The sequence below is a fragment of the Podarcis gaigeae genome, assembly GCF_964106915.1.
Source record: "Podarcis gaigeae genome assembly, chromosome: Z".
Taxonomy (NCBI): Eukaryota; Metazoa; Chordata; class Lepidosauria; order Squamata; family Lacertidae; genus Podarcis; species Podarcis gaigeae.
The window spans coordinates 18,141,366-18,159,107 of record NC_139691.1 but is presented as its reverse complement, the minus strand read 5'-3'; the positions used below and the strand labels follow the sequence as shown (position 1 = coordinate 18,159,107).

The window sequence follows — 17,742 nt, the reverse complement described above, 5'->3', positions numbered from 1 at the left end:
TGCCCCTCTGAACTCTGTTTGCTGCTCTGGATCCTAATTTTGGGGCTGACTGAATCTCATATCACCCTCCCAACCAACCATCTTTAGGGCTGGACAGAGGCTGGAGACCAATCCAGCAGCTGCAAAGCAGGATAATTGAAGGCCAACCAAATCCAGGCCCTGAACCGATTCAGGGGGCCTTCCACAGTCACGCAGCCAGGAGAGGTTTCCCCACAATTAAACATGCCTGCACACATCCTTCTCCCCACACTTTGCCACCAGACTGCCCTCTTTTGGCAGCTCCAGATCACTTTGCGTGGACCCAATACATAAGACCATACCAAGCATGCTTTTAATCTCACTGCACACATACTCGTCGTCCTGGTTTCCCCGATGGGCCTGGAGGTCCTTGTACCCCTCGTGGTCCCTGAAACAAATGGAACCGAGCATGGGGAAAAAAGATAAGCATAGGAACACACAAAGCTGCTGTATATGGAGGCAGACCAATGATTCATCCACCATGCCAGTGAGGACTGAATTTGGGATATGCTCTACCATGTGCCCTTCTCATAAAAAATAAAGTAAAATTCTAGTCCTCACTGCTCTGAATAAAGGGATGATTTAATACATTTAGGCACCAGGCAGAAACATTCCTCTTCTCACATGCATTTGGCTAATCAAACAATTTTGGCCATTTAAACTGTGGGGTGGGTGGGTGGGTGTGTCCTTGTTGATTGTTATTATGGTATGTATTTTTGTGTTTTTATATCGTAAACTGCCCTGTAATCTTCAGACGAAGGGCAGTATAGTGGAGAGAGAGATAGATAAAACTTTATTCGCATTAGCCAATGGCCATAGCAACAGTAAAACATTACAATATATGCAGAAAAGTAAATTTGATATGAGAGCACAATTTAAAGTCCTGAATCAGCAGTCAGTTAGTGGCCCTTATTCTGATTGCCCCTGTTATGAACCTAGCAACCTTTGCTGTTATCTGCTCATTTTGATCTGATAGAAGAAAGGACATTGTGGCAGTGGTTGAGCGCCCTGGGATGGTTAGTACAAGTGGGGTGATGATCTCATTCCTCAGGTCTTTGTGCAGTACAGTGTAGAAATTTAATAAATAATAATAAAGTTAGTAAGCTGCCTTACACCAAGTCAGATCATTGGTCCACTGAATTCAAGTATTGTCTACATTGAGTGTCAGTGGCTTTGTGTGGTTTCAGACAGGAGATGTTGGGGATTATACCTAGGGCCTTCTGCATGCCAAGCAGATGCTCTTCTGCTGAGCTATGGATATTCCCAGTTACTTGCGATAATAGGACCAGGAACATAGGAATTTGCCTACACAGAGACAGACCATTTGTCAACCTAGCTCAGTACTGAGGGGATTTCTGTTGATATTTTGATATGCTTTGCCACTGAATGATTGCCCCTCATCTAAAAAGGAAGTAAGGCTCCAGTCCTCATAAACCTGAGCAGATGACACGGATTGAACCTGGGACCTTCTGCATGGAAAGCCAATGCTCTGCCACTGAGCTACAGCCCTTCCCTCAAGTGAATCACAAAGGAGGGCAAGGATGCAAAACCTAGTGAGGGCCACTGACCCAGTCATCCTGGCTCCATGTGGTAAAGGTAAAGGGACCCCTGACCATTAGGTCCAGTCATGGCCGACTCTGGGGTTGCGGAACTCATCTTACTTTATTGGCTGAGGGAGCTGGCGTACAGCATGAGTAAGCCACTTCTGGTGAACCAAGGCAGCGCACAGAAACGCCATTTCCCTTCCTGCCAGAGCGGTACCTATTCATCTACTTGCACTTTGACGTGCTTTCGAACTGCTAGGTTGGCAGGAGAAGAGACCGAGCAACAGGAGCTCACCCTGTCGCGGGGATTCGAACTGCCGACCTTCTGATTGGCAAGTCCTGTGGTTTAACCCACAGCGCCACCCGCGTCCCTGGCTCCGTATGGTACCTATGTGCAAAGAGCAACATCTTTGCCCTGCAAGGTGGAAAGGGATAAGCACAGTTTATCACCAGCCCCAGAGCACTTAAGCCTCCTAAAGGTATTTCATTTTGTTATATGCAGTGAGATGAAGGCATTGAACAGGCAACTCAGAAGGGAAAGTAAGAGGATAATAGCTTCCTCTAACTACTCTCTTCAAGCTCCACATTCAGATTAATTTGTAGGGACGACCCTTTAGGGCTTATTAAGCTGCTAGGTATCCATATCCTTTCCGAGATAAATGGAGCAGCCTTTCTAAGGAGGGCAAAGTCGCACGCGCACACCTCACAGGTAAAAATGGCTCTATTGTGTATGATTTAAATTAATGGCAGAGCTTGCGAGTCAGATCTTTCCTTGTGATCCATCCTGGGAGGAGGTGAGTTAAACGTCACCTGCCTATCTGGACCTAGTCAACAGAGGCTTTTCAAAATGAGTGTGTTGATTGATTAAAGAAAGTACAATGTGGTGGATCAGTTAGAGTGCTGCACTAGGATCTAGGAGACCAGGTTTCAATTTTTTACTCAATCATGAAGCTCACGGGGTGACCTTGGGCCAGTCACTGCCTTTCAGCCTGACCTACCTCACAGGGTTGTTGTGGGGATAAAATGAAGAGCAGAAGAACTATGTAAGCCTCCTTGAGCTCCATGGAGAAAAAGGCGGGCTATAAATGAAACAAACAAACAAACAAACAAACCTGCGGTCCCATGTCTCCTGATTCACCTTTTATGCCTCCACTGCCTGGGGGTCCCTAAGAGAAGAGGAATATTCAGAAAGAAAGGGGAAAGGAACAAACTGAAAAATTAATCAGTAAATTCTTAGCCCACCCCAACACCCCACCCCAGCCAACTCTTCTCATTCCTGGATGATGGTTACTGGTGATTTTGGCATTCTTTCCATGCCCAAATCACCAGTTTTTGCAAGCAATTTCCCACTCATAACAATGCACATCATTTGCACCAACGTGTGCATCGTTATGCGCATTTCCCCACTGCAGCCCCATGCGTATTGTTACATGCCACTCCCAATTTCTGCTGAGTGCTTCCATTGGGAAAGCAGGACACAGGAGAGACTAGTGTCTTTAAGAAACACAGCTTGTTTTACACATATTTACACCTAGAGCCTTCAGTGGAGGCGGGTGCAGAACATTATGTCCCAAGATTGTCTCTTATTGCTCCTCTAGTAGTCTTCCCAAAGCCCCTCCCCCTCTACTCACAGCTTGTCCCAAACTCCAGCCCCCCTTTAAAATGGAGAGGTGGTTTGCTGAACCACCATTCAAAGCACCTTTACCTGCTTGCTGAAAGGTGAGTCACCAGCGCTACTTCCTCACTTTCCTGCCTGCTGCTGCAGACTGCAGAACGTGATGACAGCCTCAGGTTTTTATGTATACAGAAAGATATAAAATAGTGAGCTTTGCACTGCTTACTTACCATGGGGCCTGGCCTTCCAGTAAGACCCATTGGGCCTGCTGGTCCTCTCAGCGCCAACTGTGGGGGGGGGAGAGAAAAGAGGGTGTGAAAATGGCACTTGCAGTTGTCACCTTGCTAGAGTTGCATGCCAACCAGAGGACATAGCTGCTCATAGTGGTGAAGCCATATGGTGCTCTCCAAATTAGGTTTACTCAGAAGTAATTCCTCTGGATTGTTACCCAGCTAAATTCTACTCAGAGAAGAACCCCTGAAATGAATCAACCTAAGGTAGTCATTTCCATTAATTTTGAGGGGCCTACTCTGCGTAGGAAAAGGATTGGTTAGAAAACCCAGCGACTTTACTTTTCTAGACAATTTATATGCTATCCCATTACAATTGTCAGTTAAAATGATAAAATCAGAATGCAGCTGGGACTTTTTTTTTAAGCCTCAAGAAAGCACGGGGGGGGGGGGGGTAAACAGGGAGCCTTCAGTGTGGCAGGCCCTGCCCAATGGAACTCCCCACCAGTGGAAGTTTGGCAGAAACCACGCACACCTTCTTTTAGAACTCTTCTGAAAACTGTCTTCCATGGATGTGCCTTTGCAATTACGAATCTTTTCCTTTCATATTAACCAACCAGTATTTATTGATTTCATTATACAAATACATTATATAGTATTTTGCACACTACCTTGGTGAAAGTGTTGACGATAAATATGTGGGGGCTTCCATTTTGCTCAATCTGGAAGCTGCAGTTAGTGCAGGATACTGCACCATGATAGCTGACAGGAGCAAGGCCTTGTCACCACGTAGCACCTGTGCTCAGAGATCTGCACTAGTTATTGATCTGCTACCGGGCCGTATTCAGGGTGTTGCCATTAGCATATAACGCCCTTAACAACTTGGGACCAAGTTATCTGAAGTGTGCATACCAATAACAAACTTAATTGATCTCTAAGCTGCTACTGGAGGGAATTTTTTTATTTTGATCACTTTGATCAGTGGAATTGACGCTATTACAGGGGCCGCCACATAAATACCCTGTCCGCATTTGTATGAATTCAATATTTTAGTGCGGCGGCGCCTAGACTTTGGACCTTCCTGCCTATTGACACCAGTCTATTCAGTGCCTGCTAGAAATATTCTTGCTTAGAAAAGCCACCCCAGATGTTCAGAAAGTTGATGTGTCTTTGAGTCCATATATATATGTGTGTGTGTGTGTGTATATATATATATATATATATATATATATATATATATATATTGTTAATTCAGCTTTTCAAAAGTCTTAAATTATTGTGGTTAACTTTTGTTAGTAAGAATTGTTATCAGTTTTTCTTTTTCTAAAATCACTTTGAGATTCTTTTTACAATCGTGCGGCACATACATTTTATGGAATAAATACCGTATTTTTTGCTCTATAAGACTCACTTTTCCCATCCTAAAAAGTAAGGGGAAATGTGTGTGCATCTTATGGAGTCAATGCAGGCTGCGCAGCTATACCAGAAGCCAGAACAGCAAGAGGGATTGCTGCTTTTACTGCGCAGCGATCCCTCTTGCTGTTCTGGCTTCTGAGATTCAAATTTTTTTTTCCCCTCCTCCAAAAACTAGGTGCGTCTTGTGGTCTGGTGCGTCTTATAGAGCAAAAAATACGGTAAATACGTAATAAATAGGTAAATGCGACATTTACAGGAGTAGAATCTTGGGACTAGAGAGCAGATGTAGGAATAGCAGCTCCTTGTTTGTACCCTGATGCCAGGCTTCCTGCAACCTGGTACTCCCTATATATTTATTTGGACTACAACTCCCATCACCCCTGAATATTGATGGCAATGACCAGGGCTGATGGGACTTGGATTCCAACAACACCTACAGAGTGCCTTGTTGGGGAACGCTGCCCTCTATGAAAAGAGCAAGGATCCAGAACTTCAGAAATTGTCACAGTCTAGGGATCTTTGGTTTTTTTTGTTTTTTTGTTTTCAACTACTAATTAAAAAGTCATGTAGCTAGGCCAGAGTCAATAAATCTTTTGGCAGGTAATGGGCCTGTCCGCACTTTATAACGTCGCCAGGACAAATTTGTTCCATTGCAAGAATTCAATCCCTTAAAAGACCTGTAATTATCTGTGTTCTCCAGTAATTAAAATCCAACCAAGGGCTGCAATCATAATGCATTGGGGAGGGGGAGCGGCGGCGGAGAGAAGTGCAAGATAATTTAGTGAGCTGTGTGTTGTGAGTTTAACTAAACTGCTCCACCATTAAAAGGCCAATGGGGGGAAAGTCACTGCTTTGGTCTTAGGAAGCCAAATCCAAAGTATGGAGAAATATATATAAAGTGAAAAGCAAAGAACAATTAGCTGATATCGGTGGGATTTGAGACCTGGCTTAAATTTCATGCAGCCACACAGAACATAGAAAACTGCCTTACACTGAGTCTGAGCATTGGTCCATCTAGCTGAGTACAATCTGTACTGACTGACATTGTGTTTCCAAAGTTCTAGATAGCAGGTCTCTCCCTGCCCTACTGGAAATGCCTGGGATCAAACCTGGGACCTTCTGCATGCAAAGCTCGGGCCCTGGCACTGAGCTGTGGCCCATCCCCTAAAAAGTAAGATTCTAGTCCTCACAGTTCTGAATACAGGGGCTGAGGTAAGTAGGAGGCCTTATGCAGAGTCAGACCCTTGGTCCATCTTACTCCATATTGTCAGGAAATGCCAGGAATGCTGACTGGAAATGCCTTTCTAGAGCCACAAGTAGGGGAAATTTCCAGCCCTACCTGGAGATGCCATTGGGGACTGAACCTGGGACCTTCTGCTTATAAAGCAGATGCTCTGTGCCTGAGCTATGGCCCTTTCCCTGAGCCTAGGATCTGAGCAGGCCACTTGAATGCTAAATTAGTGACTTCCAGAGCCAGACAATACTGTTCTACAAACTTCCATGAATGGTGTTGCCAGACCTCCTAGTCTGACCTGAAACTTCCCTCTTTGCCTGGTCCTCTTCAGGTATCAGGGGGAGGTCCTGAATCTCCAGGTGGGCAGAAGTGCCTTTGATAATAATTTGCAAGCTTCAGCCCACCAGGAGCTGGCTACAAAATGGTAGAGGGTTGCCTTCCTCTGGCCCCCTCTCCCAATTAACCTCCATCTCCAGGGACAATGGGTGACAGTCTCTTTATTATTTTTTTTTTTAAAGGAAGACTGTGAATGCAGCTTGCAAACTTCAGCCAGGCAAGATAGCACTGCAAATTATAGCACAGACACTCTGGTTGGGTATGCCCTCTTCTGCTCCCTTCTCCCAATTAACCTCTGTCTCCAGGGTTCACTGCAATGACTTCACCTGGGTTCCCCCCCCCCCCCCCAAGTCTCAGGGTTTGAATCCTGAAATATCAGAGGCTGGTAAGTTTCTGACCTGGCAACCCTGCCCAGGAATGCCTGACCTTGTGTATCCTTGCCTAGTCACTTCAATTCTCAGGAGAGGCACTCTTAGGGTTGCTGTATGCTCCTGAGATTCATCTTACATTGATTAAAAGCAGGGTGTTTAGCATGGTAGCACCTTCCTTTTGGAATGCACCCTGAGCAAACAGCAAGCAGATGTCTACACTAATGTCATGCAGGTGCCTGCCTAAACCTCCCCTGCTCACACAGCCTTTCCCTGAGGGGTGATCCAGCTATATCTGGCATACTCAGCTGAGCAAAGAATTATAGAATTGGTGAGTTGGAAGGGACCCAAGGGTTATCTAGCCCAACCCCCTGCAATGCAGGAATCTGAGCTCATCAGCTGATGGGTGATATATTTCGTAGTTGTTTTACGAACACAAATTTAATTACTGCTTTTATGCCATCCACCACCATGCGAACGAAGTAGAGAGAAGCTGGCCCAGTGTCCCAGATGCCAAAGTGGTGCCTGTCACTTACCCGGGCTTGTTGAAGGATGGCTTGTGCCTGGGACTCTTGAGCAGACACCATGGGGCCTTTCGAGCCGCTATCACCTCCCCCGCTGAACCGAAACTGAAGTGGAGAAAGCAGAAAGAAGAGGATCAGTTGGAGAATGACATCCTTTTTGGGGGGGTGGGAAGGACAACATTATCTCACTTCTGGAGGGCTGCTGGGAATGAGAGTAGATTGGTAGCACCATTCCCAACAGGACATTGTAGGGGGCAAAAAACCCCACCTGCTGTTTCAAGTGGCTGTGAGATTTACTTTTTGATTGTAAAGGAAAGACGTGTGTGTCACCTGGTCTAATAATCTTCTGCCACCTCATCTTACAACAGTCAGGTCTTTCCCCCCACGGACAGTCACTGGAATTCTCCTCCACACAGCCAAATTACCTTAAGATGCTGTATCAGGTAACAGCAAGTGCCTGTGTGAAAAAAGTTGTCTTTATACTGTAAAATTGCCAGTTAACGGGTGCTCACCGGCAGCATCAACATAGTCCCAGGAGGTCCTGGCAAACCATCTGCCCCAGGCAGGCCTGCTCGTCCAGGAGGCCCCTGCAAATTGAACAGAACATAGAACAGGTGTTAAAAACTTTGGACAATGCAACTATTTTGGGTTTATTAACGGTGCAGAGACTGCGGGATGCAGCGGTAAGGTGGAGAGGAGACCCAAGTGTTTACTCTCTTCCTTTTGGGACCTTTCTGGTTGAGAGAGCAAAAGTGGTGGGAAGCAGAGGGAATTTTATAGATCAGGGGTCAGCAAACTTACCGTGCCTCAGGCCGGTGTCTCCAGCGCCGACTGCGCAGCGGGCCGGAGGGTGGGGGAGCGCGTGCCCATATTTGTGCACACACGCTATTTCCAGCACACTTCTGGGTCGGAGGAGCACCAGAAACAGCTTGTGCACATGTGCACAGGCCTCCTCTGACCTGGATGTGCACCAGAAATAATGCTTGCGCATGCACACATGCTTGAGCATGCGCAAATAACGCTTGCGAATGCGCACAAACTATTTCTGGTGCTCCTCTGACCTGGAAGTGGGCAGCCGTGCAGAGCAGCACCAGTAAGAGCAGGCAGCAGGGGTTGCTGCGGGCCGGATAAACGAGTCCCTCGGGCCTTATCCGGCCCCCGGGCCTTAGTTTGGGGACCCCTGTTATTGTGAATCTTCCTTTATTCACTAAATTATAAACCATCTCACAAATGTTACTTCAGGACACAAGAGGAGCCCTGCTGGATCAGGCCAAAGGGGGCTCATCTAATCCACCATCCTGTTCTCACAGTGGCCAACCAGAAGATCCACTGGGAACTCTTACGTTATTTCGAAAAGCAGACCAAACAAATCCCACTCCTCTCCCTCCTCTGCCCTGAAGTGCAAGTCCTGTCCCTCCTCGCCCAAACAAGGTCACAGGGAATCGAGGCCCACAGCTGGGTGGAGCCACCAAGGGAGCTGCCTGCCCCAGCCCCTTCCGAAAGGACAAGCTGCAGTATTGACTTCCTTACAAGGCAGGATTGATGCTGCATGGCTGAGTCTTTCATGCTCTGTCATGTCACAACCGTGGGGAAGATTATTACTGGGCCCTCGAAGAGTCGTAAATACAAGAGGCTGCATCGGAAAAGCAATAGCTCAGTGCCACCCGTTTGACAGACCCAACCCTCAACAGGACTGGGAGCAGAAGGAAGCCCCAGGAGAAAACAAATGATAATGTGAACAAAGGACAGAGAGTCAGAGCACTGGTCAAACTAGCTCAGGGTTGTCTGCACTGACTGGTAGAGACTCTCCTGGGTTTCAAGCAAGGGGTATTCCCAGCCCTACCTGAAGATGCCACAATTGAGAAGATGGGAAGTGCTCTACAACTGAGCTACATCCCTTCCCATAAAAATAAACAAGGTTCTAGTCCCTATGGTTCCAAATCAAGGGCAGATTTAAATAGCAATGTAAGAAGCCAACTTATTCCAAGTCAGATGCTTGGGTCCAGATAGCTCAAGATTTCCTACACTGACTGGCAACAGCTTTCCAGGGTTTCAAGTAGGAGGTCTCTTCTGGGGATTCAGTCTGGGACCTTGCACATGCAAAGCAGATACTCTGCCCTTCCCCAAATCCCTCACCCAAATTATAGCAATTGCCTGATTTTTCAGACTAGAGCACAACTTGATCAGGATGTTTTTTATAGTGGCCAGGTCTCACCCCAGGCTTTTTCTGGCCTATTGCTGTCCAAGGGGTTATTGGGTTGGTAGACAATCATTCCATCTTTGGGCCAAAAGCCTGCGTTTTCTCCTCCATCTGCATCTTTCTTGGGGCAAGGTGATTGGCCAGGTTTGTAGGTCTGGACAAAAATAGGGGTCTTGGATGCCATACAAAAGGGACAGTCCCTGGAAAACAGGGACATTTGGATCCCATTGAAATGCACCATTGAAATGGACCAATGGTATGATCAGTTCTTATTAGAGGATTCAGAATGAAGTTTGTTAAGTTGTGGGTGAACATATCAGAAGACACAGCGATTCTTCAACAGCTCTTGTTTATTCACAGGCCAGAACAGAACTGAACTGAAGGGTTCAGCCAGCCTGCTTATATAGAGCTCCACTACCACGCAACTGTAACAACTTTCTTTAACTATCCAATCACTGAACATCACTTTCAATCCCTTATTTGCATATGTGGACCTGAGTGAAAACTATCTACAGTATCCCCCTGCTGGCCCCAGGTGAGAACTTCAGTACATAATAAAGTTTATTCTCCCAGGGATATACAAAGGCATCATATTCCACTCTGTATTCATCACATCCAGGACTGTTTTCATTCCACTGCAATGCGTCTTCCACCAGAAACTATGCTATTCATCTCACTATGCACTGTGGTGAAATTACATGACTTACACAATTAATTACTTAAATTACATCACCATTGTGTTATTTATAGAATCCCAGGGATGGATCGCAAGTGGAAAGAGTGCTGTTGTGCTCAGAATCTGCTTGCACACTGGACCAGATGAGCCACTGGCCTGATCTAGCAATCTCTTCTCCTAAACTCTTTCAGAGCACTTGTTGTGATTTTTAAAAATACTTTTGCAATGTCATGAATGAGCACCATATTCCTTTTTCTTTTAAAATAAAGGGATTTATAATCCCTTTAATAGATGCAAAGCATACTTATTTGTTTAGAAAAAACAGTTGCACGTTGTCTTGAACCAGACAGAAGGGAAACCTGATCAGAAACAAAGAAGCCCAAAAATTATCTCTCTGAGGTCATGATATACCCAGGCCTGCTTCAGCTAAAGCACAGATGAGATTCCTACTCAGAGAGAGGAATTTCTCTAAAATTTGAAATTTTAGGAGAGGGAGGATGCTGATTTTTAAAAAAATAATAAAGAAAAGAAAGAAAACTGGGTATCAACCAGGGAATGCAGACATTTGTAAGCTGTGGAAAGAGCCACACACCGCCCCCTGCTGGCCACACTTCCTCAATGCAATGTGAGACGGCATCATTTCCAAGATGTTCAAGGAATTGCAGTCTTTGAGAAGCTGCAGAGAGTGCCTTAAATGTTTAAAATACTTTAAAAGGGGGGGGGGACTACCTGCACCTTGTAAATATGATACGGTGCAATCTCTCCCAAAAGCATCAATTAAATAACTTATTTTTAGGGAGGGTTTTGTATCGCTCCCCACCCACTCAATGAAAGGTTAAAATAAACGAAATATATTTTTGTAATGTTCAGTGCAGCTCAATTTTAAGAAAGTCTAAAACAATCACCCAGAAACTGCTTGCAGTGTTGCAAGGATGCCACTAGGTGTCAGGCCTAAATCAATTGCTGTAAAACAGATGTGACAGTAATACTCATGTACTAAGGAAACCCAGTAAGTCTCTTTGAATCCCTCCATGATTGTTACAAAATATAAGGAAAATGTTACAAATACATGCATACATATATATTTCAAATAAGCACATATATATGAAAAACGAACATAGGAGAAAAAAGAAGAAAAGAAGAAAGAAGAAAAAATAAAGAGAAAAGAAGAAGAAGAAATGTTGGAAGAATTTCTTCCAAGTTTATTCTTCAGATATCTCAATATGAAAATAATAATAAAATTTCATTGATTGACTTCCATCGCTTACACTGCACTTCCTATATACATTTTAAGCGGGATTGTGTCTGTTATTCTGTATTTTTCCCATACAATCTCACACAAATTGAATCCCTGCATGTTTGCATTTCTAAGGTGCACAATTATCTTCCCACCATTGGACATCAGCATATGCCCAGACAGGGGCAGAAGAAGGGGGATGCGGTGGGTGTGAGCCCTGAGGGGGGTGACAAAATGCCAGGCGGCACATACCACGGGGCCTGCAGCGCACCTGAGCCGTGCGTCTCTCCTGGGAGAGAAGCGGTGACTTGGGTGTGCGGAGGCTCTGCGCTGCCCAAACGGTCTGACTGATGCCTCCCCCCCCCAGCTGTAGGACAGATGAGTGGGAGGAGGCAGGCAGACCCCGGAGACCCTGAGGTGCACCCCACCCCTGTGGCGCCCTACTCCAGGCGCCTGAGCAGCTTCCTCCACCACTGTGCCCAGAGGAACTAGGAATGTGCCATGATTTTGTCACACTAGACAGCAAGATGAATAACCGTTGTTTGGTTTTCGTAGGAAACAAACTGCAGTGGAAGGGAAATAGTGCTTCATGCAACAAATACAAGTGGGATGAAAAACGAGGCCTTCTTATATCTCCAATCATAGCAGAATCATAGAACAGAAAGAGTTGGAAGGGACACCAAAGGTAATCTAGCCCAACCCCTGCAATGCAGGGATCTCAACTAAAGCATCTCCATCCAGCCTCAGCTTAAAAACCTCCATATGAAGGAGAGTTCACAATCTTCCAAAGGAGTCCATTCCACTGTCAGACAGCTCTTACTGTCAGAAAATTATTCCTGGTGTTTGGTAGCAATCTCCTCTCTTATAACTCAAAGCTATTGGTTTGGGTCCTACCTACTGGAGCAGGAGAAAACAAGCTTGCTCCATCTTCCATGGGAAAGCCCTTGGGATATTTGGAGATGGCTATTGTATTGTGAGGAGGAATTAAAGAACCTCTTAATGAGGGTGAAAGACGAGAGCGCAAAATATGGTCTGAAGCTCAACATCAAAAAAACCAAGATCATGGCCGCTGGTCCCAACACCTCCTGGCAAATAGAAGGGGAAGAAATGGAGGCAGTGAGAGATTTTACTTTCTTGGGCTCCATGATCACTGCAGATGGTGACAGCAGTCACGAAATTAAAAGACGCCTGCTCCTTGGGAGAAAGGTGATGGCAAACCTTTTTAAGACAGATCTTAAAAAGCAGAGACATCACCTTGCCAACAAAGGTCCGTATAGTAAAAGCTATGGTTTTCCCAGTAGTGATGTATGGAAGTGAAAGCTGGACCATAAAGAAGGCTGATCGCTGAAGAATTGATGCTTTTGAATTATGGTGCTGGAGGAGACTCTTGAGAGTCCCATGGACTGCAAGAAGATCAGACCTATCCAATCTTAAGGAAATCAGCCATGAGTGCTCACTGGAAAGACAGATCCTGAAGCTGAGGCTCCAATACTTTGGCCACCTCATGAGAAGAGAAGACTCCCTAGGAAAGATTGCAGGCACAAGGAGAAGGGGATGACAGAGGACAAGATGGTGGAATACTGTTCTCAAAGCTACCAACATGAGTTTGACCAAACTGTGGGAGGCCATGGAAGACAGGAGTGCCTGGCGTGCTCTTGGTCCATGGGGTCATGAAGAGTTGGGCACGACTAAACAACTAGACAACAACAACAACAAATTGTAACTCCTCTCAGTCTCCTCTTTACCATCTTACATCCCTAGGTACAACCTGAAATGTGTGTTTGTGTGTTGTGCATTACGGGTTGCATATAACTATGCGCACACAATATAACATGGTATATTGACTGCTGCCTGCAGATTAATCTGCATTGTTTATTGAACAAGAGCTCTAAAACCATGTCACATGGGCTTAGAGTAGGTGTCATAAGAAAGGCATCCAGAGTTGCTTTTGAACTTCAAGCGGAAACAATTGCCAGCCCAGGAAATAATCCAAACTGAGCAGAAAATTTATCCCAGATTATTACACCAATGGCAGGGGTGGGGAGGATCCTTTTAGAAGAAACAGATTGCATACTGGAGCTCCTCCTGCTGGCCACTGTCAGAATCACATAGGGAACCTTCTCCCTGCAACTACATGGCATCCAGGGAACAAGGAGGAAGTGACAGCCACTAATTGGATGGCTTTCAAAGAAGATTGGAAGAATGCATGGAGGAGGAGAGGGCTATAGATGGCTACTAGCCAGGGTGGTTATGCGGTGCCCTCCACAGCCGGAGGCAGTAATGTTTCTGAATAGCAGCTGTTGGATTCCATGTGAATGGGAGAGGGCTCTTGTGCTCAGGCTGGCTGTTTTCTCACAGGCAACTGTCCAACCATTGTGAGAACAGGCTGCTGGACTAGATGGGCCATGGGCCTGATCCAGCATGCTCTCCTTATGTTCAAAAACTCAATTTAAGCATGCTTTTTTTAAAAAAAAATACATTATCTTACAAATGCAAGCATCGTATTGCAACAGAAACCCATGTCAATTGTTGTGGTCCAAGTAAGATCTGGACACTGGGTAGTAATAATAATAACAAAGAAGTTTTGTTGAGTTTGCTCCGGCAGGCCAGCAAAGGAAACCGCCATTTCCCATGAAATCCAATTTTGGTGTGAATCAAATTTGCTTAGAATGTCATCCTGTGTGATTTATGCTAACATATTTCAACTCAACATTTACTTCTGATTCAGCTTCAGCCAGAATCTCCTTAGGGAACAACTTCAGATGGAGAAATTGGGCCCAAACTACCTATCTCCCTATGTGAACCTGCCCAGTCACTTTGATCCTTGAGAAAGAACATCTTCTCAGTCCCGTCAATGTCAGAGGTGTGGTTAGTGGTGATTTCAGATCAAGGCAGAAAGACAGCAGCAGCATTTTGTACTAGGGCTCACTCCCTGTGCTCTGAGCATCGGGAATTTGCAAGATAACTCACCCTTTCGCCAGGATCTCCAACTTGACCCATTGGACCAGTCGTACCTGGAGGACCTGGAAGACCCTGATGTGGAAGAAAAAAAGAAGGAAAATTAGCTGCAAGACAAAAGGAAGTGTGTGTGTGTGTGTGTGTGTGTGTGTGTGTGTGTGTGCATGCACACACTGAACAGGAAAAGTATGAGAAGGATGTGTTTACTTTAGCATGGTCAAATTGACCTCACAAGGCTTGCGGAACCATGCCCATCATATGGAAGTAATTGAACCCAGAGAACAGCTGCACTCAGGCAGCAGTCAAAAGACACACAAATTGACAAGGTTGTGCTAAGTGAGAGAAAATAGGGGGAAAGCACAGAATATATAGGTCATATTTTGCAACTCACCGCTGGTCCTTCTGGCCCAGATGGGCCCTCAATGAGCATCCCCTGAAACAGAGAAAGAGATTGCAATACATTTAACAAACAGGCCAGTGGGGAATCTAAACTTGTTTTTTTAAAAAAATAAATAAATAATTCTGCAGTCTAAAAACTGAATTCTGCAATAGTACGAAATTGCATATTTTGAATAACAGAGTTGGAACAGGCTCAGAAAAGGGCAACCCAAATGATCAAGGGGATGGAGCAACTCCCCTATGAGGAAAGGGTGCAGTAGTTGAGACAAAAGGTGAGTAAGATAGAACTGTACAAAACTGCATGGTGTGGAGAAAGTGGATAGAGAATAGTTTTTCTCCCTCTCTCATAACAGAAGAACTTGTAGTCATCTAGTGCAGCCAAATGTTGGAAGATTCAGGACAGATGAAAGAGTTACTCATGCAGTGCATAGTTAAACTGTGGAACTCCCTCCTGCAGGAGGCTGTGATGGTCGCTAGCTTGGATGGCTTTCAAAGAGGATTAGACAAATGCATTGAGGTCAGGGCTATCAATGGCTACTAGCCGCAATGGCTATGCTCTGCTTCCACAGCTGGAGGCAGAATCGCTTCTGAATCCTAGTTGCTGGAAAATGCAAGAGGGAAGAGTTGCTGTTCTGCTCAGATCCTGCCTGGGGGCTTCCCATTTGGGGCATCTGGCTGGCTACTGTAGGAACAGGATGGTGGACTAGGTACTTAATCCAGCAACTCATCTCTTCTTATTTTTCTTGTGTTCTTCCTCTGTAGCAGCTGCTGCTTTTACCCCCTTATGCACTGCAAAAACGACAGGGTTGCAAGATCCTGCTGCACGTTGAGCTCAAGAAAACTGGCACACACAGTGGCCATTCTGAAAAGTACAGTAAGCAGCTGAAATGCAACCCCCACCCACCCCAAAAAAAACCCAAGGCCTCAACTTCAAGTAAATTTATTATGTAGTGACTTGCAGGGCCTCTGTGGAGTTGAAGAGGGGAGGGGGAAGGCATCCAGCGAGCCTAGCTTGGAATGCATCTAAGCCTGATAAGGAGTGCATTAAAAAAAAAAAGCAAAAAGCTCCAGAATGTTTCTTTTTTTGGACAGTGGAGAGAGAGAGAAAATACAAGCATTTGGTCTTGTTTACATTCTAGCAGCCTCTCGGTGGTCTGGCATTTTCAAACCCTGCTCAGAGCTGCCAAATTCTTATGCAACCATTTTCAGCAGATCCCCCTCCATGCTGAGTGCATCTCTGATTTTTCTCTTTTGCACACACACACACACACTAGTGTTTCAGCTGCAAGCTCCCTCAGAGACAGGGGTGAGGGAAGAATGGGAGGCAGCTAGAAAACAGTTAAGAGGAGGAGTTGGTTCTGACTTCATTTCCCCTTGTAGGGAAATCATCAGGGAGAAGCAGCAAATGGAGACCTTTCAACTTTGCAAGTCAGACAAGCTTGCTGTTACTTTGGCTGGTCTGCCAGCAAAAAAACTGGGTTAATTAGGTCGCTGGTGTACAGAAAATGTTAGATGGGGAGGACTGAGCTGGAAAAACAGAGTTGCTTTTTTTCTTTTTACGGAACAGAGAAGGCAATAGGCTGTTGAAAGGGTGTGGAAGCAGCTGGGCTGAGGAACATAAGAGCCTGCTGGATCAGGTCAAAGGCAGCCCACCTAGTCCAGCATCCTGTTCTCACAGCGGCTAACCAGGTGCCAACAGGGGAAACCTGCAAGCAGGACCTGAGTGCAAAAGCAGCTCTTCCCTCCTGCGGTTTCCAGCAACTGGTATTCAAGAAGCAGCGTTGACTGCCTCCAACCGCAGTGGTAGAATGTAGCCATTGTGGTTAGTAGTCATTGATGGCCTTCCCTTCTATGAATTGGTTTAATAAGACCTGAGATTGCATGTAACAGATGCCATTGTTTTGTCATGTCCCCCCACATAAACAATTCTGTGCAAATTTAAAAAAGACGGGAACCTCAACATCAGAGTGAAAAGATCCAGCTCAGACCACTCCCTCCCACTGTATTAGTTTTCTTCTTGCAGGGATTTTTTCTTCTAGACTTCTCCTTGCAGGAATTTTTTTTTAACCTTAAGGGAGGATCTCCAAATTGTGATCTCCAAATTGCAGCCTGAAGTTATTCAGCACTAAGCACTCTGCAACTTCATTCCTGCCTCTGTTGTCCAGAACCTAGGGCAGATCCAATATGGAGATGTACAGTGGTGACAGCAGCCAGATGTTGTAGCAACCAGAATTGCAATGAAAATTATCAAGGAGGTCAGAGTGACTCCCCTGTGAGGAACAGTTTCAGCGTTTGGGATTTTTTAGCTTAGAGAAAATGTAAGTAAGAGGCAACATGATAGAAGTTTATAATATTATGCAAGTCATGATGAAAGTTTCCTTCCTGTCTCATAGCACTAGATGTGGACATCCAAATGAAGATGTTGGAAGAGGATGAATAAAACAAAGACCTTCTTCACACAGCACATAATTTAACTGTAGCACTCTCTCACACAGGAGGCAGGCATGGCCACCAGATTGTATGTCTTTAAAAGAGGATGAGACAAATTCATGGAGGAGAGGGCTATTGATGGCCACTAGCCAGGGTCACTATGCTCTTCGTGGTCAGAGGAAGCAATGCTGAATACCAGCTGCTGGAAACTGCAGGCAGGGAGAGGGCTCTTGTGGTCTGCACCTGCTTTGAGGACTTTCTATTGGGCATCTGGATGGCCACTGTGATAAGAAGATGCTGGACTAGATCAGCCATTATGTTCTTATTTCTATACCTGAAGGAGCATCTCCACCCCCATCATTCTGCCCAAATGCTGAGGTCCAGTGCTGAGGGCCTTCTGGTGGTTCCCTCATTGCGAGAAGCAAAGCTACAGGGAACCAGGCAGAGGGCCTTCTCAGTAGTGGCACCCGCCCTGTGGCATGCCCTCCCATCAGATGTCAAAGAGATAAACAACTACCTGACATTTAGAAGACATCTGAAGGCAGCTCTGTTCAGGG

The 17,742-nt window shown here is 45.5% G+C and overlaps 1 protein-coding gene across 3 annotated transcripts in view; it reads right to left on the bottom strand.

Annotated features, from left to right (window-relative positions):
• The window catches only part of COL5A1 (collagen type V alpha 1 chain), a 177,036-nt gene that overhangs the window by 78,844 nt on the left and 80,450 nt on the right, over nucleotides 1-17,742 (bottom strand). For all 3 annotated transcript variants that reach the window (XM_083722005.1, XM_083722007.1, XM_083722006.1), the window contains exons 10-16: nucleotides 14,748-14,789; nucleotides 14,369-14,431; nucleotides 7,798-7,872; nucleotides 7,298-7,390; nucleotides 3,408-3,464; nucleotides 2,675-2,728; nucleotides 353-406 (exon numbers count right to left, since the gene is read on the bottom strand). In XM_083722005.1, coding sequence (XP_083578131.1) covers nucleotides 353-406; nucleotides 2,675-2,728; nucleotides 3,408-3,464; nucleotides 7,298-7,390; nucleotides 7,798-7,872; nucleotides 14,369-14,431; nucleotides 14,748-14,789 — 438 coding nt within the window. The remainder of the gene's footprint in view (nucleotides 1-352; nucleotides 407-2,674; nucleotides 2,729-3,407; nucleotides 3,465-7,297; nucleotides 7,391-7,797; nucleotides 7,873-14,368; nucleotides 14,432-14,747; nucleotides 14,790-17,742) is intronic.